Source organism: Ambystoma mexicanum, chromosome 1q, assembly GCF_040938575.1.
Source record: "Ambystoma mexicanum isolate Mex_15411 chromosome 1q, UKY_AmexF1_1, whole genome shotgun sequence".
NCBI classification, from domain to species: Eukaryota; Metazoa; Chordata; class Amphibia; order Caudata; family Ambystomatidae; genus Ambystoma; species Ambystoma mexicanum.
The window spans coordinates 227,270,080-227,295,244 of record NC_090922.1 but is presented as its reverse complement, the minus strand read 5'-3'; the positions used below and the strand labels follow the sequence as shown (position 1 = coordinate 227,295,244).

The 25,165-nt window shown below is 46.9% G+C and overlaps 1 protein-coding gene across 1 annotated transcript in view; it reads right to left on the bottom strand.

The window, feature by feature from the left end:
* The window catches only part of LOC138554586 (vomeronasal type-2 receptor 1-like), a 230,367-nt gene extending 208,477 nt beyond the window's left edge, over positions 1-21,890 (bottom strand). Inside the window, exon 1 of the mRNA XM_069642596.1 lies at positions 21,448-21,890. Coding sequence (XP_069498697.1) covers positions 21,448-21,890 — 443 coding nt within the window. The remainder of the gene's footprint in view (positions 1-21,447) is intronic.
* Between the last annotated feature and the right edge of the window lie 3,275 nt (positions 21,891-25,165).

The window sequence follows — 25,165 nt, the reverse complement described above, 5'->3', positions numbered from 1 at the left end:
AAGGTCACTGCTCTCCTCATTACAAGTACTACTCTCAGTGTGGTCAATTACCAGGTCATCACACCTACCACCTCCCGATTTAGCTGCACCTAGCTCCTTGCACACCTCATCCATGGCCACCTCTCACAGCTCTCCTGATACCTACCAAAGTACTGCACCTCAATACCACAACATCTACCTCAACAGTCCGGCCCTATGGCTCGACCATTTCGCCAAAAAACCCTCACCTAACCAACCATGTCCTATCACTCTTAGAAACCTAAGATTAGGATCTAGACTTATGGGTAAGAAGGGACACCCCATGTACCTGAGTTCATACCTCAAAACTCATACGCACAGCCCGCCTCCTCAAACGGCCACCTAACCCACGCCCCATCACACTCAAACCATCACAGCTTCATCAAGCAACGTTGGTTTAATTAAAGCTGCCCTGATCAACGCAAGATCCCTAGCTGCGCACGCTCTGGACATTGCTGATCTTATCAAAACTCAGGAACACGACTTCATCGCCATCACCGAGACCTGGCTGCACGCAGCTTCCGGCCCGGCACTCTCATTGTCCATCCCCACTGATTACTCCATCATCAGATGTGATCGCACCTCGAGAGGTGGAGGAATTGCTTTCATCGCTAGAAACTCATTAGGACTTAGAACCATCCCAAGCACTAAGGTGGAAACTGCAGAGTTACTCTCTGTCAAGCTTGGACTCTCAGCTAACCAAACGGCTACCATCCACCTAATATACAGACCCCCTGGTCCACCCACATCATTTGTGGATGATATCTCTACGTTAGTACTCAACAATGCTAAATCCAACTCCCAAACCATCATTCTTGGCGACCTCAATCTAGGACACCAAGACCCTAATGATCCTGCGGCCCTCGACCTAGCTAATACCTTAACAGATTTAGGTTTCACTCACCACATACAGAAACCCACCCACATTAAAGGGCGATCCCTTGACTGGCTGAGTGACACCAATTGCAATATTAGCGTAATCTCCAAAGCCCCTTGCTTGTGGTCTGACCACCATGTCATCACTTTCAGCATTGAAGCAGCCCCACCACCCAGGCCTTTGGACTCCCCAGCCACCCTCACTAGAAATAAAAAGAACATTACAACAGAAAAAATACTCCCCCTTATCCTTCCCACACTAAATAACGCTCCTGACACTTGCTCAGACCCCACCAACCTAGCCGACATGTATAACCAGTCACTGCTTGCAACCATCATCTCTATCGCCCCGCTCAAACTGAGGAAACCCAAACAACGAGCACACCTTAACTCATGGTTTAATCCCGAGCTTAGAGTGTTACGCAAAGAGAAACGCTCAGCAGAGTCACGCTGGAGAAGTCACCACTCCGACGCCCACAAGGACAGTCTTCTGATAGCCACCCTTAACTATAAAGAAGCTGTACTCCAGGCAAAAAAAGATTCTTATAATAACCGCATTATGTCAGCCCAGTCCGATACTAAGGAACTCTTTAATATCCTTAAGGAACTCGAGACACCTGCAGCCCCCCCCTGACTCTTGCTCAAAAGACAACAATATTCAGTCAGCACTCCTGGGTAAAATTGCTACCCTCCAATCTAAAATCAGGGACAAACAGAAATCCCTACAGCTTGACCAACCACCGACCACACCTACACTTAATACACATTTAACCTATCCGCATAAACCTGTCTCCTTCTCCCCACTCACTACTCTCGAAGTAGAAAACACCATAAACAATTTAAAACCTCCCAATTGCCAAGGCGACCCCTGCCCAGCACCTATTATCAAAGAAGCATCTCATGAGCTAGCCCCGTTCATTACAGCATTCATAAATGCTTCTTTCAAGACGGGTATTGTCCCCGACAACCTAAAGGATGCATGGGTTATCCCACTCCTCAAAAAACCCTCCCTTGACTCTAATATCCCAACTAACTTCAGACCTATCACTACGGTCCCATTCCTGCTCAAGATCCTGGACCGTGCAGCCTACCTGCAGATTCAGGATTACCTCGAACTAAACAATCTCCTGGGCTTAAGACAATCTGGGTTCCGCCCTAAACATGGCACGGAGTCAGCTCTGAACGACTTGAAAACTCAGATAGAGTCACTGAAGGACAATGGGAAGCTGGCTCTTCTCCTTCTCCTCGATCTCTCCGCGGCTTTTGATCTGGTCAACCACCAAATACTCTGCCAGCATCTCAAATCCGCAGCCCACTTCTCCGACTCTGCCAATGCCTGGATCCACTCATTCCTGAGCAATAGATCCATGAGGGTCTTCTCACCGCTGGCATCAGCGGATCCCTCCCCCATTCACTGTGGCGTTCCTCAAGGCTCGTGTGTATCCCCTACGTTGTATAACATATTCACCAAGCCCATCTTCGATGTGCTTGACTATCTGGGTGTCTCCTACACTAACTACGCGGACGACACCCAGATACTCATCCCTATCACAGGAGACTACACAGCTGACACCAAAGCCCTTAACGATGTTTACTCGGTCATCCAGGCCAGGATGGCACAGCACGAACTTTGCCTTAACAATGATAAGACTGAGCTCTTACTCTTAGGATCAAATCATCGGCTCAACAAACTAGACCAGACCTACAAGTCCTTCATTATTGATGGCAATGACATTAAAGTCTCCAAAGATACTAAGACGCTAGGGGTCTATCTTGACTCCTCGCTTTCTCTGAAAAGACAAATAAATGCAGTTAGGTCAGTTTCGGCCTATATCTGCAAACTTATCACTGCCTGTAGACCCTTCCTAAACTCCACCAACTGTATCACACTCGCCAGAACTCTTGTTATGGCCAAAATCGACTACTCTAGTGCTCTCTACCTAGGGACCAGTCAGTCTAAACTTAATAAATTGCAAACTGTACAAAATAATGCTTTAAGGGCAGCCTTAAACATCCCGAGAAGCTCTCATATCTCCTCCGTCAGATTCGACTTACGCTGGCTCCCGGTAAAACAGAGAATTGCCCTGAAAACCCTAGCTTTGACTCACAAATGTCTGAACAACAACGCCCCAGCTTACCTGTCCACTCGCTTCTCACGCCACACCTCCACTCGACCTACCAGAGCAGCCCAAACTCACAGCCTCATCGTGCCTAGATGCAAACTCCAAAAAGCGGGTGGGGTGAGCTTCCCGGTCCTGGCCTCCAAACTCTGGAACACCTTGCCCAGACCTATCAGAATTGAACCATCATTCCACTCCTTCAAGAACAATGCTAAAACATGGCTGCTCTCCCAAGTCTCATGAGACCTTGACTCAGTCCAGACTCCATGTGGGGTACAGAACTGAATATACATTTTCTCTCTGCTCTGTCCCTGTATTATACGCTGTTAATGGTACCCTTCGGTACATGTATATATGCTGTATATTTTTGTAACTCACTGTAACTACTGCTTTTTGTAACATGTTTAAGAGTATGTACATGTATATATGCTGTATATTTTTGTAACTTCTGTAACTACTGCTTTTTGTAACATGTTTAAGAGTATGCACCCGGTTGCCCCTGGGCCTGTTTTTTTGCGCTTTATAAATAAAATCAAATCAAATCAAATCAAAACACCTTCCAGAGGACCGCATCTGCGCCACGCCCAGATCCCTCAATTACTGCTTCATTGTCTTGGTAGGTGCCATGGGGTGCCCAGGAGAAACCCGGTACCAGAGCAGTGCAGTGCCCTAAGGTCCACAGCGAACCACTGCGCACCACTGGGAGTTGTCATTCACACCGGTTGTTAGTGTTGCAGCTTTTATTCCGGCAGTAAATCTGCTGGGATACCGCCGAATGGATTTACTGTTGCCACAACTTGGTCTGGCGGATTTACTGCCAGACCAAGTGGTGGTAGGCAGAGTTACTCATAATTTTAAGGAGTCCATTGGAGTCCAAAGGCATTTCGGTGGAATTACCACCAGCGGTAATTCGGCCGATTTTGCGGACTTTTCAGCGTAAAGCAGGAGGAGCTGGAGGTAAATCCCTCACTCCAAGACCAAACTTGAAGTATGGGGGAGTGGGAAGAGTGGTGGTAATTCCGTTACCACCACTTTTTTAACGCTCTGTCGTACGCATGAGGCCCTTGCCCTTTGGAGTAGGAGGAAATGTGCAACTTCCTGTACACCCTTGTTGGTTGTCTATAAGAGGAATGTTTCCAAGGAAACCCTTGATTGATGTTTCAGAACGTTTCTGGATACTTGCCTGTGGTGGACATGTTTTCAGGATGAGTAGCAGCCCACCCCTGTAAGGGAGCTGACTCAAAAGCACTTCTGAAGACATTCATCAAGAGTGTTGTGCCCAGATTTGGAGCCCGTGTGAGCCTATATAAGGGCAGTGGGAAGTAGTTAAGAAACATCCTGCAGCTCCAGTGCCCACACCACCCTCCCTCAGCAGGGGCAGTGCAACAACAGAATGGGATTTTGAAAAACAAATCGTCCATAGTCTGCACAGACACACATTTAATGGCCAGGTGCACTCTCACCATCCGCCAGGAGTATGCAAACCATGCTTCATAGAGAAACCTGCTTAAGCAGACGTGAAATACTCATGGCTCGTCCAATCTGCCGCCAGGCATCCCTGCCGCTAGCTTTAAAACGGGGGCAACATTACCTGACATTATTACTTGATATGATCATTCCATGCACTAATGACATGTGTCAGATCCGCCCACTGACTGGTCAAAGAAGCACCGACAAAGGGATCGAGGCAATCGAATCTGTCCCTGAATGACCATCAGGGCACAGCAGCGCAAGACTGCTACGGCAGCGCCGTTCAAAGGATCTTGTCCGGTTTCCCAACCACCAGTACAGCAACAGCATGTCCAGAAGGACTCACCTTAAAACACCTTGCACACTGCAAGAAGGTACTAGCTCCCTAATATGTGCTCTGCTTGTATTACAGGTCACTACTTGAACTGCGAAGATTTCCAAGTACAACGAGTCAGGCAAATGCTTTCAAATAATCGTACAAAATGCAAAGACTTATCTTGCAAGGCATTATCAAACTGTTAAGGCCACAGACATAGTCAGGGCAAAGGATAAGCAGAACTTGCCATGGTGGTGGAAAAGTAGGGCTGTTCTGTGGCAAGGTGGACATTGGGAAATTGCCTGATGGTTTTGTGGATTACATTATAATGTAGGTTTATCGCTGTTGCAACTGAATGCATTGTTAGTCAATATCCCCCAGAATGCTTTGCACTTTCCTAATTGGGTTTCTGATGAACATTCCCAGAAGATGTTATCTGGATCTACCCGTAAAATACCTAAATCGGCCTCATATACAGTCTTTACCGCTGGTACCCCTCCAAATCTGCCATGGTGTGTACAAAGCAGATGAAATGGCTGAAGCACTTGTCCATGGGTGGGCTGACCTTACATTGTACGAATGCCTTATAGATACCAAAGAGTGATCAAGTGGCACACGCATGGTAAAGTACTGACTGATGTTTATGATTTCACACGTGAGACCCAACCTAGACGAGTTCTGAAGAATTAGGGATGATGGTATCATTTGGGTATTGTGAGACTGGTGATGAAGAAGGAGCCTGTGGCTTTCTGACAGCACATCTGTTATTCAATGGCAATTGTGCTGCAAGGGAATGTGCTGACTACCTCAGAATCTCTTGTGATGAAATAATCCTCTTTTCTAATGTGACTTGCACATGTTGTAAAAATTCTGCCTCTCATACTCTGGATCTTACCTATGTTCATGGTCCGGCTACTGTAGCAGCTCAACAACTGTGATATGCAACACCTGTCCAGGAAGATATCACAGGACATAGATGGATCCTATTAAACGCGTGTCCGGGGGCAGTCAAGTTCTCCCTACCTCTGTCAGCATTCCAGATAATCTTCCATTTCCCCACTTGATGAGAGGGTGCGGCTATTCACCTGGCTCATCAGAGAGCATTGACCGTAAAAAGCAGGAACAGAGATTTAAAGGGGCGTGTATGGCATGGTGATAAACCTCTTATTGCACCATGGAACGGCAAGAAAGGCCAATGCCATGGGGACAAATGACGCTGACTGGAAAAGGCAATGGTCCTCATTATTGCGGCACAAGTGACTAATGGGCCAGCAAGTGTTGGTGAACTTGGTTCTGAAGATCACTTCTGCAAGTGAACAGCCTGAGTGGGACATAGATTGACCAAGGTGCAGAGTTCTCGAATGAACCCTTGCCAACAATCTGTGATAATATTTTACACCCAACATGGCTGACGGCTCTGACAAATGACTCCGGAATGCCACCTTCCCTGTGGCCACGGGCTCTCTCTGGAAATACTGCAGATGGCCGTGCATTTAAAGCATGCAGGTTTGTCACCGGAGTACGGCCGCCACCAACTGCCAGGACTTTAGGCAGGGTTTATATGGGGACGCTGTAATGTCTCAGAGATTAAGACTTCAGATGGGCCTAGATGACTTGTCATAAGTGGGGTAACACTGATACCTGGTGGGGAGTGGGCAAAGAGCGGGAATTCTGGCCAATGAAAATCCACAGCTGCTGTGTATCAAAGTATGGAGTCCAGGTGAGACCGCAACAGTTGGCAGTGGGATGTGTTGGGAACTAAAAGGTCCATGTTTTCCCTATATGAAAAGACATTCATGTAGTGTCAAGGTAAGTGCCAGGCTATTATGCAAGTCTATGCAAAAAGGACGAGTGGCATTTAAGGGATTAATGATAACGTCACACACGGAATCCACCTCACAATAAACACCAGGTTCAAATAACAGATTTTATATTGGACAGCAGAAAGGGTCAGAGGAGAATGTACAAGATATATATATATCATTAGAATTGACCACCCCAGCACCAGAGGCCTTGCAAAATCTACCCGAGCTACTACCAGAGACAGGGAAGACCTCAGATTTATAAAGATAAAGAAATGTACTGTGGATCACATAGGACACAGAAAAGCATCATTTTCAGACAACAATGAGAACTACCACCCTATGCACTCTGAGTGATATCATCAGTCAACCCGAAACATTCCTAATAGGCCGTTTTATGAATATGAATTATAATTGTTATCCTACATGGTTGTTGTTAGTATATGTCCACAAGCAACCAGATACTGAATGCACTGAAATAAAGAGGTTTTATAATGATGGCAAGTTTTCTCCAAGTATTGAAGATGAAATTAAGCATATTATGTGCATAACAATTATTTAGAATTTAATTTAGCAAACTATGTGTAGGTAGGGTGAGTAAAATTAAGTAAAATCTCATTGAGCTAGTTAGGGCTAGAAAAACGAATTACATAACAAAATGGAATGTTAGGACGTCAGGAATTTTGGTGGATGGAGGGTTGAGCTCAAAGAACAAAAGGGGGGAATTGTGAAATCAAAATGGAGATATGTACCACTATGAAATAAGACGCTAGAAAGGGGTAGAAAGGCCGACATTTTGTTGGCACTGGAAAGTGAGCAAGCCCACAAGGTATAGCGATTACAAGATGGCAGGGCCCAGAATTCACTGTAGAAACGTGAGCGCAGAGGGACTCAGCACATATCTTTGACGAGGATGTGAGAGTGGGACATGATAACACGTGACTAGAGGGAGCGAAGGTGGGCAAGTGAGAGATGTCAGGAGAAGGAACTGAGTGAATGAAGTGTTTTATCCTACCAACTCACAAGAACCGTTTCTGTGAGGTTTCATTTCTTCCACCGGGAATACTGTGTTGGGTTGTTTCCTTGCATGGCAAGGAACATACACTGACTGTGTTCCTTGTTGCAAACTGAAATTGATTCAACAACGCATAAGAATTTGGTTGAATCCAGAGTTCACATCAAAGCATCATGACATCACAAACAGCAATTTGTCATATGCATGTTTTTCGGTTGAGATTTATAGAAACTGAGTTTGCAAAGCGAGGTTTGGGTCATCGTGTTACAGATCCAGGTGCAGTCCCTGTTATGGCAAAGAGAATAATGATGAAAACAGGACATCACAGAGTAAAAATAGAAAGTGAAGAGAAGGAATTTAAAAAGGTTTGCCGTCATTTCTTATTTATCACTTAAATCCTTTGCAGAGATTGAATTTTGCCTGAATTGATTTTCTTCAGCCAGTTAGATCCGTTCTTAAGAGAATATGCATACATTTATCACAACTACCTAGTTGTATTGAGGCGATATGACCGAAGGAGACAGCCAAACCTTGCTTCACTCGGACCCTTAACTTGGGTGGCAGTGCCGTTACCAGCCCTATCGGATCGCCGCTGAGCATAACATTGCCATTAGCACCCATGGAGTTGACACGTAGGTGATAAGGGCACGTTTGCCAACAACCCATCGTGAGGTCTCTGGGTGTATATTAGAAACAATTGTTTTATCAACAGCAATTGTTTTTGATTGCTAACTGTTGTTTTCGGTTTCTTGATTTGCAGCCAGCTAACTTCGGCTTACTTCAGCGATCCCCCTTTCTTACATCTGTGGCCTTCAAGTATTTACCTCCTTGGAATCCCATCAGTTCTAGTATAGACCCCTCATGGTCGAGTCCATTTTAAGGTGAGCTTCTGTTCCTTTAATGGAATCCAATTGCATATTAGGCTCGCCTGGGCATGATGTCTATTCTTGGGCCTTGGTCTTTTTCAGGTCTTGTGATAAAAAGTGGTGGTACAAGCCGTAGCCTTACTGTGTGGCTACTTTTTCTCCTTCCATGCACTTGTTGCATACAGCAGTCCATGCATTTAAGGTCAGTCTGCCAGCTTGTGAAAAGCAGCTCACTTTTGTTTTTATTTGTGGAAAACAATTCACTTTGCACTATTTTTGCACCTTGGCACTTTTGCAGCTTCAGACTGGTGGTGTCGGTCCGTCATCACTCAGCACGGTTTCAGTTTGGGCCTCACTTACCCTGTGCTCTGGGTTCTATTTCTGTGGATTGTGCACGCTTGCATATGTAATTTACTCTATATATCAGGCATCCTTATATACTTTTGTTAAAATTAGGGCTTTAGTCCAATCATCTTCTTTTGCCTAGGCAGCATGTGTCCAAATAGGTCTTTTGTGCAATATTATATGGCTATGTCCTTATCTTTTGCAGTATGGTTACATCTCCCTCCTGATGAAGACGTTGTTACAACCAAACCTCCACATCGAAACCCGTTGAGAATACCCCAAAGGGATGTGATACTTGAATTTTTCTGTTGTGATCCACCTTTTTTGATAGATTGTGTTTTAATAATTTCTATTACTGTTTAAATACTAAAATAATGAGTTTAGCCCTGGGGAGAATTCATGAAATGTTATTCTCCTCATATGTTTACAGTTTTTTTTGTCTTTTAGTAATCCTTGCTTGAATGAATGCCACTGTGTGTTGTGCTTTGTTTGAATGTTGCACTATGAGTGATAAGTGTGGTTATTTCTCTCTTTTTAGCCAACTTTTTGAAAATTGTTGCTGTCTTGCTGTGTTTTGAAATTATGAAGTGTTTAATGATTTGTGATTGATTCACTATTTTTCTAATTCATGTATCATTTAAATACATTTTGATAAGTTGTCATAAACTGTTAGGAAAGATTTCGTAATTGTAGGTAATTTTCCTTCCATGTGGCAACCCCTAAACTTTTTGCTGTTGTTTTTCACCTTGTTCTTGACTTTGCCAGAGAAGTGCAGCCTTCTGCCGCACTCCTCTGGGCTTTCGCTCCTTTTCTTACGGGGAAACTGACATGCCCTTAAGACAGTCAGTACCGGGGAACGCTGTTTCCCGTAGTTTCTTTTATCATGTTGCGGCTTTAGTGCAACATGACACAAGAGGGCACTGTAAGCTAAGTTACAGCTCTCTTGGGTCTCTAGCCTTCTACAGGCCCTAGATACTCGTTTAGGATTGTATTTGATCGGTGCAAGTTATTCAGGGACGGGAATGGTGGCAGCGATCGTTTCTTTGTATTTTGAGCTCCTTTTGGCGTTCTAAGCGCGTTTTCTGCGCCTAACCCAAAATGGTGGCCTGGCTCCCAAAATGGCCAGACCACGAGGCTCCTTCGTCCTGTCCGCTGACCGTCTTGCTCCCTTCACCTTCCCCAGGTCGAGCCGACCCGGGGCCTTCCTTATTTGGGCATGTACTTTCCCGCGAAACACGGATGCTTTCGCGGGATTCTATATGTGTTTTGTGTGCCTCCAGGGTGTGGGCTGGGATGTCTGGTCCCAATACACATCCTGGGTGCCAGAGAGTCTAGGGTGGTGTGAATGCCTGGGACCACCGTGGTCCGTGATTGGTCCACGAATGGTGTGAGTGTTGATGAGCGGATCTCCCATTGGGTCCCCTCCGTTTTGGCGCAAAGGGAACCGTGGATAAGAGGAGGCTGGAAACACCACTACCATGTCGATCGCCTGAGTTCTCACGAACAAAGGAATACAGGAGCCAAGTATCCTGCAACCAAGAGGCTGGACCGAGGAATCGCTGGTGACCCGCTGAAGGACTCCTCCTTTGCACTGCTGTCGTCCTGTGAAACCCCTTCCTCCTTTGATCGAACCAGAAGGCCTGTACTGGTGCTTCGACCTTTGGAATAGCAGTAACAGCTATTCTCGGCGACTTCATCATCTCCTGCCAGTAAGCCTTCGGAAGCGCCTCTGGGCCATCCAGTTGACTGACCAGCTTACACGGGAGTCCTGCTCTGTAACCGCCGCCAGATTGTGTTGTATTTCGAGTCCTGGTCACTCTCACATGCTTCGTACACTTGGCGTTCCCAAGTCTGAAGTGAGTAGTGTACATTTGGCTCAGATACACACGGCCGCTCCGTTGCCCTGCGGTGGTGACAAAACTGTGCAGGTTTCTTCGATTGGGACGTCTTTTTTCTCTACACGACGACGAGGCATTCCCGGCTCTTCTGAACCTGCCAGCTGCTGAAACTAACGTGGAGAAGCCTGGGTCTGCTTGCATCGGGGACCGGTGAGTAGTATAGCTAGGATCTGGTCGCCCTCCTGCAGTAGCCCATTTCTTTTCCCCGCTGTGTAAAAACAGCACCTTTTGTCCGTACTCGCGCTCTGCTTCTGCTCACTGTGGAGCCTGCGCTTGAGTCGCGGAACCTGTTCTTCTTCTGTTGTGCACTAACCCGAACTGCCTGACTTCCTCCGAAGAGCTTCTCCTTTTGCCCGTTGGCACCAGCGTGTGCAGGTACTTTGAGCACAAGGCTCCACTCTTCGCAGGGCTCGGACTTCCATCTAGTTAGGTGCCTCTGAAGGCGAACTGAGTCTAAAGCATTATCGCACTGCCTGTTTTCCTTCCCTTTCAGGTGGACTACACATTTCGTGCATATAACGCTTGCGACTGTCGTATTTGTATATATATTGTGTTGATATGGTATGTGTTGGCTTAATATTGTGATATTGTGATTTTCTCGCTGCGGTCATTATTTTAAAGGCCTTAAAATAAATGTGTATATATTTTTGATATAACAACTGTTTGGAGTAGTTTGTAAGCGCTCTTGCTTTGTGTGCTCATTGCGGGCTTTCAGTCACCCTCACCCCTCTTGAGACCTAGTCTTGACCGCCGCGATCGCTGCCTTGATTGGTCTGGCTCGCCCAGAGGTTACCCTGTTCCAAGTAATTAGGTTGGCCTTCTGAACTTCTGCGCCACCAGGACAGAGTTCAGAAATCCGTCTTAACATAAACACGCCCTTTTTTTCTGTTTTTGATGGTACTATAATACTCTGGTCCAGAGGTTAGAGTATTCCTGCTCTTTTCAGTATTCACGTTTGCATTAAAACATGAAATCGTACAGGTGCTTCCTGATGTCGCAATGTATTTCTAAAGTCCAATTTCCTTGTTGATGACCATGACATCATCAACAAGGAAAACAGACTTTGGAGATTCAGGGCACAGTCAGGCAGCACCAGTAGGTATCTTTATTTTAATTTGAACACAACCATAGAATCTCTGTGTGGTCTCAGTGGGTGCTAAGGGGTGTAGAGCGAGGACAAACAGTGCATAGGGTGTGCAGGCAGAGTGGCCCTCACGCTGCTTGGAATGCAGATCTATGCCAGTGAATACAGCCCATGTTCCGATCTTTCTGATTGGCCAGCGATCCCCTCCATGGTGCTAAAAGGAAACGGCATAAGATGGATTCCTACCAATGTAAATGCCTGTGTGATAATACCTCTGTGAAAACAGGTTTGCATGTTCTTTCTTTCTGTCCTCTTTTCTTGATGTAAAGCACTAAAAATGTATGCCCTGCGGTGTCTAATAAAGGGATTTGTGACTACTGTGCAATTTCTGTTTACGCCCTACCTGCAACTGATAAACAATTGGGTTATGCACGTGCACTTTACACCTGCAAAGCAATCCACATTAGGAATGCATTTGTTATGCCATCTATGCCAGGGCTATAAGCTGGGGATGTTGTTTAATTTATGTAAACTATTAATCAGATACTGTATTAGTTGTGCAATATTATGGTTTTAATAAAGGGACAGGAATTTATTCGAACCAATACCCCATTTTCTTATGATTTCATCGTGCTCTCCTGTGTTAATGCATTGCATCTTAATTTAAGGCACATCATATCTTTTAACCAATGTATTATTTGTACTATTCATTCTTTTACGTGGATACAATCCTCAAATACAGATGATTATGTACAAGAAAAGGTGAATATAACACAGATAGGCTCTTACCTTCCGCAGGGCAGGGGATCTGGCGGCTCTCTGAAGTCATCGCCTGGTGCATTTCTTTGGTAGTGGATTGGAAAGAGACCCCCAATGATGACGTCCCCATCGACGGAGTAAACCTCAGTACTAAAACTCTGGTCTACACACGCCCTGCTCTGAGCAGAAGTGATTTGAAGAATGAGCAAACACATGCAGCTCAGTGCAGCTAACAGGGTTACCTTGTACTTTCCCAGCTGAGGTCTTGCCTTTAGCTTTATCCTCCTCATCACTAGTAGTTTCATTTTACACCAGTAAACACTCATAGTAAAGGTTTCGGTGTGCCCTAAGCTGTGGTAGTATTTTTCCTGTTGCCAACATCCTCCAATATGAAATTGTCTCAAAATGTCATAATATTCATTTCTGGCCTATCACTAACATGATTGCCCTTTTTAAAATACATGTAATCTATATCGAAAGTCCAAAAGGTGTTTACTAGGGAATAGGTGTCATTGACCACCAAGAAATGATATTTTCAAAACCTTTTAAAGAAAGGTTTCTCACTCCCATCAACACTAAGTAAAATATCCTTATTGCAGAAACAGTCACAGGAAGCTCCGTTGTTTCCCCTGATGTCTGGAAGTCAAGCCCACAGATGATTGAAGTCAAAGAACCACAGATGCAGTATTTAAAGGAATAAATGCCTCCTCTCGCCGCCCTGCTCCTCCGGAGTTCCTTCCTAAGGTCCCTTCTGCAATTTTCGAAGATTGCTTTAAGATTGCTGTTTACTCATTTAAAGGTAATGGGAATTATGGAACACTTTGCGAAGAGCCAAAGTCATCTTAGTGGACCAGCCCGGTGGATTAGTCCTTGTTATATACCACACAGGACACTAAGTCAAAATGTGGGTTCCATACTCTTTTAGAAAGATTTCATATGTATATATTCAGATGTATTACAGGGTCAGCGATAGCAACCTTTTAGTTATGGTTAAATTGGCTTTCCTATAAGAAAGCCAGTTTTTGTGTGGCTTATAATTTTGCCGCCGTTCAACAAATGCCCAGGAATTTTACACCAACAATATAGACTCAACTCTACATTTGTTTGGAGAGTTTGGTGCGGTTTCTTCAAGGGCCGGGCAAAGTTGTAGGAGGGTCCCTAAAATGTTGAATATCCAGATAGACTTAAATGGGAACACATGTTTCACACAAAGCTGCAGCCCTAACTGCTGGATGGATTTGTACCAAATATATGCGAGGAGTAGCGGCCTGGTCCAGAAAGCATGGTTTTGCAAATTTGGTGTTGATCCGTCCAGCAGATTTGTTTTTAAATGCCCAGAAACTACGTAAAGACATTAGTGATATCATGGTCCGCTCTGCAGATTCACTTCCTGATTTAGTGTCCACGGACACGTCTGAACAAATCAGAGAGGCAAATAACCTTCACAGACATTTTGTAAAGGCACTGGTTGGTCAATTTGGAAACATGACATGCATCAAAACCTGTTGTATTTACGAAGAACACCAGTTGACCGAAAACATATTATAAAACACAACATTACACCTGTCTTATGAATGAAAAACACTTGGGGGAGGTGAGGGGTGGTGAGTATGGAGTAGAATACATACATAAAAGGGCAAAAAACAGATGCCCATGAACATCTCAGGCATTCAGGGACATTGCAGTGATGTTCACAAGCTTAACAAATGTTCGAGAACATTCTTTTCAGGTCTTTTAAACCCACCATAACTTTATTGGTGTTCTGAAAACATGGCTGAATGCTCCAACCACGAAACTGCCAGGACTAATACGGGGGAAACCAGGTATGCAGATGTCCTGGCAGCCTTGCAAAATGTATGCCTTGGGTTGATTAAGCTATGTATAAAGGAGAACTGCTGTCTAAGACAAAGACAACTTCATGTAAAAAAAGATTTGAATTTGGGCTAATTTGCCCACCCACAATGCCTCGCTGATGTGGTTAAGAACTGGAGGTCAACTTCCAGCGATGGCTACTAGATGGCTACTAGGTGGCTTCGTGAAATATGTGACTTGGCTCAAATGGAAAATATACATATATTTCTCTGTTGCCCTGGCTCTCCCTCCTTCCCAACTGGTTGGGAATGCCTGCACCCGCAAGTGGACCGGAAAAGCTTGCTGCAAAAGATAGCTGTTACATTAAAAACTTTTGAAGGGGTAGGGCCTACGTCACGCATGCATCCTTGCGCACGCCTGGACCTCACCTTACCCCTACGTCACCAATGTTCCACCCCCAGTTCCTGTTTTTCCACCTACTGGGTGGGTCAGAATTTGGCTGCGCTGTGACTCCCTACTTTTCAGGGGGTTACTTTTTGCTGTCCATCAATTTTTTCTAGCGATTGGTTCTTAACTTTTATTTTTTCAATTTGTGGTGCCTCTCTCTACGTATGCCGTATGCGACAGGATTCAAACAGTGCATCCGTTGCCGGAAACATTTCTCTGCAGCCAGTCCCCATCATGCCTGCGTCAGCTGTTTGGGTATACATCACCTAGTGAGTACCTGTGTCTTTTGCTGTGGGATTCACCTGAGGTCTCTGTGGACTCTTCTTCTCTCCATGTCACAGTTGGGACCGGTACCGAAGACGACTGAATACTTCATTCGGAACAGGAGAGAGGCCGACATCAGTTAGAGGGGTACTGTACCTTCAGGTGAGGTATGAGTTTTGGCACCGGCCTTTCGGTACCCCAGGGAAGACTGCCTCCTCAGTTCCGGAGTCTTCACGGGACCGTTCAAGGGGAAACCCTGGGTGTGTTCACCTGAGAGTACCCCTGGCTGGGAAAGCACTAGTACTTCCTGGTGGGAAAGTGTTAGTACCTCGAGGTGGGAAAGGGTCTGAGAAGATCCATCCGGTACCAGAAGAGTTATTTACACCAGACAAAATAATGACCGTACTGGGAAAACCCTCTAATGCTTCGGTAAACTGAACAGGCAAGGGTTCATGAAAAGAGGCCCTCACCTCCGAGGTTGACTCTGTCCATTCAGATTCCCCTGTATCGGATAAAGCCAAGTCGGCTTCCGCATGCAAAACTTCTGGTACTTCGCTACCGAAAGACAAAGTCTTATCCTCTGCAACTACAGTTGAGCCCTCAAGCTCCTTGGTACCGAGGAAATCACATAGTCCTCTCACAAGAGGCATAAACACTCTCACTCGAGAACCAGCCTGGTACCGACTTCTCCAAATAAGCCCAAGTGGAAGAAATCTCTTGTGGCATCTTGTCAGAACTCTCCCTCAAAGCACGCAGAAGATGCGTAGTTGACCCCGTAGTGTAGGAGAAGAGTTCTTCCTACTAATGGATATTAGTACTCTCCAATGCAAAATAGCTTAAAAAAACTCCTTATGTCTACAAATTCACTCTCCCCACACCTCTATCACCACTACAAGATCGGGCGTCCCCGAATTACACTTCCAACAAGTCACAAATGATCAAGTCCTTAAAACCATATCCTCCCTCAAGCCTTCAAATTGTAAAGGTGATAACTTCCCGTCCAAAGTAGTTAAAGACAGCGCCAACATCCTATTACCCACCATCACTAATTTTGTGAATGAATCATTCAATCCAGTGAAATACCAGCATTCGTCAAAGCGGCATGGGTTACACCCCTACTTAAAAAACCCACACTAGACCCCGCCAACCCGACGAAATATAGAGCCATAACAACAGTCCCATTCCTCCTTAAAATTAGTGATAAAATAACCTACTCCTAAGTGCAAACCCACCTAGAACAGAACCACCTGCTAGGAGACAGACAATCTGGATTCCGACCCAGCCACAGTACAGACACTGCCCTTCTAGACCTTTAAAACCAGATGGACACCATTAGGGACTCTGGCAAACTAGGCATCCTATCACTGTTAGATCTCTCCGCTGCGATTGACTTAGTCGACCACAACAAATTATGCCTTACCTTAGCCACCAATTTTCACTTCTCAAAGAAAGCCACCAACTGGATAAAATCCTTCCTCTCACACCGTACCTCAAGAGTTGCCCTAGGAGAAGATACAGCCGATCCCATCCTTGTTCCACTGGGAGTTCCACAAGGCTCTTGCCTCTCCCCTGCGTTATATAATGCTTACACAAAGTTACTCTTTGCGGCTCTAGATGCCATGGGAGTAATTTACACAAACTTTGCTGAAGATACGCAAATACTTATCCCCATCTCAGGCAACCTCGAACAAGATACAGCCTGTATCAACAAAATGTATTCTCTGATCCAAAACTGAATGGCGAATAACAGTCTCTGCCTCAATGGAGAAAAAACAGTAATTCTTATAGTAGGCTCCCCAGCAAGACTCAGAAAACTCCCCTCTGATTACACCTCCATTCTAATAGATGGCACTCCCATCACTATCTCACACAAAGTCAAAACCTTAGGAGTTCATCTCGATTCCAACCTCACCATGGCAAACCATATCAGCTCACTAGCCTCCTTCAGGGCCTATACAGCCAAGTTAATAACGCTCAGCAGACCCCTCCTTTCCACTGAAAACTGCTTAACACTAGCCAGAGCCCTTATTATCACAAAACTAGACTATTGCAACACTTTATTGCTAGGCACATCAACAAAAAAAAAGTAGCCAAACTTCAACTCCTGCAAAACAAAGCCCTTAGAGCAGCACTAGGTATAAACAGAAGAGAACATATCTCCCAACACAGGAGAGATGCCCATTGGCTACCAGTACAAGCGAAAATCATTCACAAAACACTCACCATCACACACAAATGTATCTTCAACACAGCTCCTATCTACCTCAATCTCAGCATCTCCCGCAAAAACACAACCAGAGCCCTTAGGTCCAGCGACAACAAACACCTCCACATACTACGCTTCACCACCTCCCGAGCAGGCAATACCAGCTTCCCCATAGCAGCCCCACGCATCTGGAACTCGCTCCCCAACCACTTCACCAACGAGATTTCCTTTCAGAAGTTCAAGAAACAACTAAAAACCTGGATATTCATTAAATACTAACACCTAGCATAAGGCAAATATCCGACTGTACTATGTAACATAACCACCCTTCCTGTACCTCAATATTATAATGTATGAATAAGATGCAAGATAACCATGTTTGAATGTAACCAAATTCTTAAGCAACCCAAGATGTTTTGTATAAGATATTTGTACGCTGTGATACCCAAGGGTTTGGGTGTGTAATTAAATGCAATAAATAAATAAATAAATAAAATAATACCTAGAAAGGTCTACGAAGGTAACTGGCTTTTTCTTCCTCACAGAAGATCGGATGACACAGCGACATCAAAGATAAGCTCCATCTGAGTTTAAGGTATGGAAAAATGCACCACTTCGGTGGACATCTGCCGCAGACACGGCTATCCATCCATGCCCTCTAGAATGCAGCTATGACTATGACTAATTCGGTCTAGCTGGTCACATAACCGTTTCATATTGAAATACCAGACTTGCCTCAACACCTCTGCCATTAGAATATAGCGACAACCTATGACAAATTCGCTCTAGCTGGGTACATATCGAGTCTCCAGAACTAAAGCTCTGTCGTGACCTCCCTCAGTACCCGCCCACGTGCCTGACCTCATGAGTTGCTTACTGGAGCCTAGCCAGCCCTCCTAAATTCAAATTTTGGTCATATGCACCCACGCATATTAAGCCTCCTCTTAGAACTTTCCCATACCTGGACTTCGGTCCCCGAGGGCGTTCCTACATCAAAGCGTGTTGAGGTCATACAAATGGGGAAAGTCGCTATATAAATGACTACTACAATACAATACAATATTCATGGTACAGCATCATATTACTGATTTTAATTGTTTTACTTTGTTTCTAAGAAACCTATTGGGATAATCCAATTCTTGGGTTTCTTTATGTACCCACACTAACCTTTCATTGAATAGAAGAGTGGTGTGAGAGGATTGTGCAAAGGTATTCAATTGAGGTAACCTGTGATTAATGATCAATATATACTGTATTGCAATCCATCCTGGATTATCAGTGATGACAAATATAAAATACCTGGATTATTTTACTTTTTGTGAAATCAACTATGTACCACACCAAAACCTGAAAAGCAAGAGGGTGATTTACAAAATGTACAATATTTCCATGTAGAGAAATTAAATACATAGAAGGCTTTCAGTCCTTGACATTTTGCTGCGACAAATCCCAAATGTATCCTGGTAATTCTGTTAACATTCGTTTTCCTGCCACTATTGCAGCCAATGTTTATGGACATCTGTGTGCTTTTGGGACCCATGGGCATTTATCAATTAAATCTATTCTGAAACCCACTCCTGTGCTTGAATGAGGTTGTGGACGGTAGTGCAAGATGGCCGCCACAAGACTCTGAAGTCAGTGGTATTCACACATTTGTATGCTGAAACCCCCATTCAGTAAAATAGTGTTGTCAAGCCCCTAGATGCTATATCTGCTTATATTTTCTACTGAAAGCAGTCACTTTACCTGCTTTTTGAAGAGCCTCACGTCCCACAGTTTAAGACCACTGTGGGCATGAGGACCCAGGCAATAGCAGGAGAGGCGTCTGAGTTTTGTCACGTCTGTGTTGGCGTTCGAGGCTTCTCCCAGTTGCCAACTGATCTGGTGAGTGGCCGGGGGGGCAGCTAGGTGGATGGGCACTCCCTGCCCGGATTGAGGACTGATTAAGACTCTGCGAGTGTGCCCTCCCATAGAGCACTTGGGCCTGGTGTGGGTGGGGAGTTAGAAGAGATGGGCCTCATTGTGCTGGATGTCCATGATTATTTTCGATTACGAATATTTTGAATTGGAAAATTACGAATTAGAAATGTTCGAAATCGAAATAATCTCTAACATCACCCTGCAGAAAAATGTCACGCTTTTAACCAGCTCCCACCCCCTTTCTTACCTCTTGGTGGCACACTTTGCTATGAGCCGCCAACTCCAATTTCCCCTGCAACGTCAGTTCCCTTCCCTTACATGGATGGGAACCAGTGGCGCAGGGACCTTTTCTTTTTTGTAAACTTTTTTTGCACCCCGCTTTCCTTTTTATGGACACCCCCTGCCATCCCTGAAGTCCCGTAATGTCGATCATGGGGACTGGGGGACACCCCCGCAACCCTCGCTCTCCTTGAACAATATTATGGGAATTTGTTCTTTTTGCCAGTGCCGAATTCTCTGCAATTCGGGTTTTTTTTGTTCAAAATGCTATACGGATGCCCATTGGGATGAGATACTGCCCTCTTGGAGGAGCTAATGCAGTCCTTCTGGTTGAGGTAACCCTTCAATGATGGCGAGAAAGCAGAAAGTGGCAGAAACCACATAGGAATCAAAACATAGTCTGCCACCAATGTTCCTTGATGTCCTCCACTCTTCTGTTCAGAGGTTGGAGACCCTTGTGGACTGCTCAGGATACAATAGAACCTACTCAGCTGCCACTGACTCTTGGCAATTAGGACAATAGAGATGTCCTGGTAGTGCCTCTCACTTTGCTGGGGACACCATTCTTCCATGTGATAGTCTGGATGCCCTGCCTCCTCACAATGAGAAGATTCGCACTCCCTATTCCCACGTGCCAGAAGGCTTTGATTTGCAGACCTAAGATGCCTGAACTGGGGGAAGAGAAGGTGAAATTGTGCCGACTTGAATGGTTTGACTTATCGAGAGCATCAGTAGATATTCCAAAGGTGATGTCCCTTGAACAGTGGAGTAGAAATGCACCAAGCACTGTCACAGGAAAGCAGCCATGTGTGCTGCATAGATCGAAAGAAGCAATGAACGGAATCGTTCAGTGCTGGACTGGCCCACCGGGACACCAGGGACTTGCCCACCGGGACTTTCCTCGGTAGGCCTCAGGGCACAGGGCCTCTTTTCTTGCTTGGAAACGAGCATCCAGGCCAGACTAAGCCAGCCTGGGTGGTTCGCGAATTACTGTCTGCAACATTTAATTTCTGCCCAGGGCAGGCATGCCATGCTGGTGCTTTTGCCTGTAGATTTGTGAGGGGCACCACCCACATGTGCGCCCTGTCTACTGTGCACACATGATCCCATCACTATCATCACATGACACGCGCAGGCTGCGCAGCCCAGGCCGCAAGGGCCGACCTCAGTGCAGTGCTGACTCTGCTGGCGGCTAAGTGCTCAACGACTGAGCTCAGGCGCTGCCATTTCAGGTGCGATCTGTCTCTAAATGTTTACCGATTCCAGTTCCTGCCCATAAACCTATACTACATGATGCAGCTGCATGATCCATGTAACATGGCTCATGCAGATGCATCATGTAATCCATGCGTTTGCATAACGCAGCGGCAAACGCCTCTGTCTGCAATCTCTGTCTGTTTTGCCGGCCTGCAATGGGCTCCTGCCGATGGAGCAGGCACGGGCACTTGTTGTGAATGAAGGCTGCTCTCAGCCCAGGGCAGTGAATTGTCACCAAAAGGGGACCAGGTCAGTGCCTCTCATCTGCCGTAGCACCCTCTCTTGAAGAGGACTGAGCACGCTGGCGTTTCTCATGAGTATCATATCTGTTACGTTGGCAGGGGTGTACCAGGGGGTCCCCGCCGCCATTCGCACGTGCGCTCACACACTCGCGTAATGAGCCACGCCGGAGACGTATGACTTGCTCGGGTCCCCGGCGGCAACTGCCAGCGGGCTGTCTTTATTATCAACTGCGCATGCGCGAGCCTCGATCCCGCCCGTGCCTGCGTACATTGGCGTATTCACTACGCAACATCCCTCCCTTTTCCCTTGAACAACAAACATTATCAAACATTAGAATTAACAGTGTTCTATTCAAACTGCAACTGACAGTGTGTCACGTGTTACGAGGCAGGGTCCATGATAAAGTCCTGGAACCTCTGCGGCGGCTTGCGCCCCGCCCGGCTCGGGTACCTGCGTGCCTCAATATTGGGCGTCTCTGGTGTCCCCGGAGTCTCTGGCGGTCCATCGTTTCTTTGTGGCACTTCTGCATCCGGACCTGATCCTTGCGTGACGATTTCTTCCGTGTTTGCCAATCTGATTTGCTTGAAGAACGATACCTTCCGGGTGACTGTCCCTCGTGTATTGGCAGCTGTGACCATAGACCCCTTGACGTGCGTCACTCCCAGTGGTTGTGTATCGTATGGCAGTGACAGCTTTCCTTCAGGTCTCTGATTCCGCACCAGCACAATGTCTACCACCGCAATCTCTTTTCCTGGCAATCCTCGCCATATTGTCTCTCTCTCGTTCTGACCGGCCCTCTCCGTTCGCACGTGGTTGTTGTCGATCTCTCCCAGACATCGCCCTTCCACTTCAGGTAACAGTCCTCTTGGTACCCGGCTGAAAAGGGCCTCCATAGGGGCGACTCCGGTGGACTGGTGTGACGTTGTGCGGTATTCTCAGGGAAAGTCAAATAGGTTGCGTCGGAGCTCTTCCCCCCCGTTCATCGATATGCGGAACACTTTGTTGAGCGTTCGCATGAAGCGTTCTACTTCTCCGTTCGCTCTTGGCCACAGGGGAGTGACTTTGCAATGTTTTATCCCACTTTCCTCACAGTACCGAGCAAATTGCTGTCCTTTGAACGGTGCTCCGTTGTCCGAGCATATCTCCAGGGGAAAACCATGGGTGGCGAACATCTTCTCCATGGCTAAAATGGTGTGGTCACTGGCCGTGGATTCGACCAGCTCCACCTCTGGATATCGCGACCACTGGTCTGTTACCACCAGGAAGTGTATTCCTCTGCCCATGGATCCGAAATCCTCATGCACCGTCCCCCACGGGCGGTCACTCGGTTCCATTGCCTGAATAGGTGGCCCCCTCTCCATGGGACTTGCTTCTTGGCAGGGAATGCAGGCCCTCACAAATTCTTCAAATCTGCTTTCCAGATCAGGAAACCAGACCTTCAACCTGAGCCGTGCTTTCGTCTTAGCCATCCCCAGGTGGCCTTTGTGGGCGAGCTGCAGGACTTTGTTCACCAGTGTTCTTTGTATCACGATCTGGTGGCCTCTCAGCAGGAGACCGTCATCTGCAAGCGACAGCTCATGGCGCGCTTTCCAGAGCGCTTGTAGGTCCTTCTGCGCTCCTACATTCCTCTGGGAGTTGTTCTGGAGGACTTTCCGCCATTCCCCACTGGCTACGGCTTCTTTTATTACGATGAATGCCTTGTCTGTGTTGGATTCGTCTGCGATCTCGTGGCGCGCTAGGGCAACAGGCAGTGCCGACTCCACCACCAGGTGTATAGCCTCTATGCAGTCAGCCACTTCCTGCGAGTCTCTGGGTCGTCCGGCACCCGGATGGCGGGACAGATAGTCTGCCGGGTTGTGTGTCCCTGGGTGGTAGAGTAGCCTGACCCCATATTCCACATGAGCGAGAGCATCCATCTTTCTATGCGAGGTGGGGGTTTGCACGATGTACCTGACAGAATCGGGATGAGAGGTTTGTGATCTGTCACCACAACAACTGGCTTCCCTAGGATGTAGATCTGGAAGTGTTTGCATCCCCACAATATGGCCAAGGCCTCACGTTCAATCTGAGAATATCACCTCTCTGTCTCGGTGAGTGCCTTGCTCGCGTAGGCGATCGGTCGCATGGTCCCCTGATGGTCTGCCTGCATGAGGACTGCGCCCAGCCCCACCGGGCTGGCATCAACCACGATCTCCGACTCGCGGTCCGGGTTGAAATGGGCCATGGTCTCTTGTCCGGACAGGGCATTCTTGATGGCCGTGAATGCCCTCTGTTCATTTCCGGTCCAGGTCCACGCCACGTCGTTTCTGGTCAGAGCCCTCAGGGGTTCCGACAAGGAGGCTAGGTCACAAATGAAACCTCCGCAATAGTTGACCATCCCCAGGAAGCTTCTGATTTCTGCTGGGGACTCTGGCGGTGCTGCCTCTCGAATGTCTTTCACCTTTTCGGGATCTGGGGAGATGCTCCCAGCATGAAATATGAACCCAAAAAATTCCAGCCTGTCCTTCAAGAATTCACATTTTTCTTTGTGCAGAGTCAGACCGAGGCTGCGAAATCTCTCGAGGGTGTTTTCCAGGCGCTTTAAATATTCTGCCTCCGAGCGTGCAAAGACCAGGATGTCATCCGACGTGTTTATGACCCCCTTGAGTCCTGACAGGGCCCCCCTGATGGCATTTTGGAAGACCTCTGCTGCGGACGAGACCCCGAAACTGAGCCTTTTGTACTGGTATAGCCCCTCGTGAGTTGTAAAAGTGGAAATATACCTCGATTCGGGGTGGAGCTCGAACTGGTGATAACCAGATCTCAAGTCCAGTTTCAAGAAGACCTTCGCTCCCTGAAGTTCGCCAACAATGTCGTCTAGGGTGGGCGTAAGGTGGCGTTCTCTCTTGATTGCTACATTGGGTAGCCTCATATCCACACATATGCGTACAGCGCCCGGCTTTTTGGGCTTTGGGGCCACCACAATCGGGGAGATCCACAGGGTAGGTCCTTCCACTCTTTCGATAATGTCTAAGTCAACCAGTGACTGTAGCTTTTTTTTCTACCTGAGCCCGCAGATGGAATGGGATGCGGCGATGCTTGAGCGCTGTTGGTCTCACTGATCCATCGATGTGCAAACGTATGGGGTCGGCCTTAAGTTTCCCTATGCCGGTGAAAATCATCTCAAAGCGTTGCAGCAGACGTTCCAGATCGGCATGATATACCACCAAAGTGAAGTGCACAATGTTCAGCACTTCTGACGTGGCACAACTTAAAAGGGAATGTGGGCTTACGCTGGTGACGAAGAACCTGTTCTGTCCATGAGATACTGGAGCCATGAACACTCCTTGGATGGGAAGGGGTGCATCTCCTCCAAATGCGTATATCCGTGCTGTGGCCTGGGAGCGGATTGTAGTGTTCGGTAGCTAACACACAGACAGATGCCCCGGTGTCTATGAGGAGGGACTTCTCCGATGAGTACTGTACATTTCGGTTGTCGACTTTCACCAGGGCCCTTGGCAATGCTGGAGATGAAGAAAATTTCCTCTTCTTCCTCTTCCTTCTCTGCGATGTGGAGATCTTCCATACCCTGCTCGACAGCCGGTACACCCTTGCTTCTGCGAGCTCTCTATGGTCCCCTCGAGGCCGCTACTGATGTAGCTGCCCTGCACACGCTAGCATAGTGTCCTGGTGTGCCACACCGGCCACATACTCTTGATTTGGCTGGGCACTCGCCCACGTGCGGCAGGTCATACCCGCAGTAGGAGCAGGACGGTGCAGTGCTTGGAGTCGTGGAGCCTTCCCCACTCTTTGGTGTCCACCTCGCTCTCCCTGGACCCAAACGTCCGATCGCAAATGCCTCTTCCTCCTTTCAGGAGTGCGTGGCTGCGTCCGTCTTCGCCCCCTGACCTCAGCAAATTCGTAGGCTCACCCCGTGTCCAGAATCTGCTGCAGCGTCAGCCCAGGTTCTCTCAGGACCTGTCTCCTCAGCTTCCCGGAACTGCACCCTTGCAGCAGCTGGTTAAGAATCATTTCTTCATTCGCCCACCGGCAGGAGCTTGCTAGGTGCCTTAGCCTCGCACAAATCTGGTCTAGGGACTCTTCTTCCAGTTGCTTTTCGGTGCTCATGACAAACCTGTCAAAGTCTACGTTTGCCATGGGAAGGAAATGGTCTCTGAGCGCTTGTTTT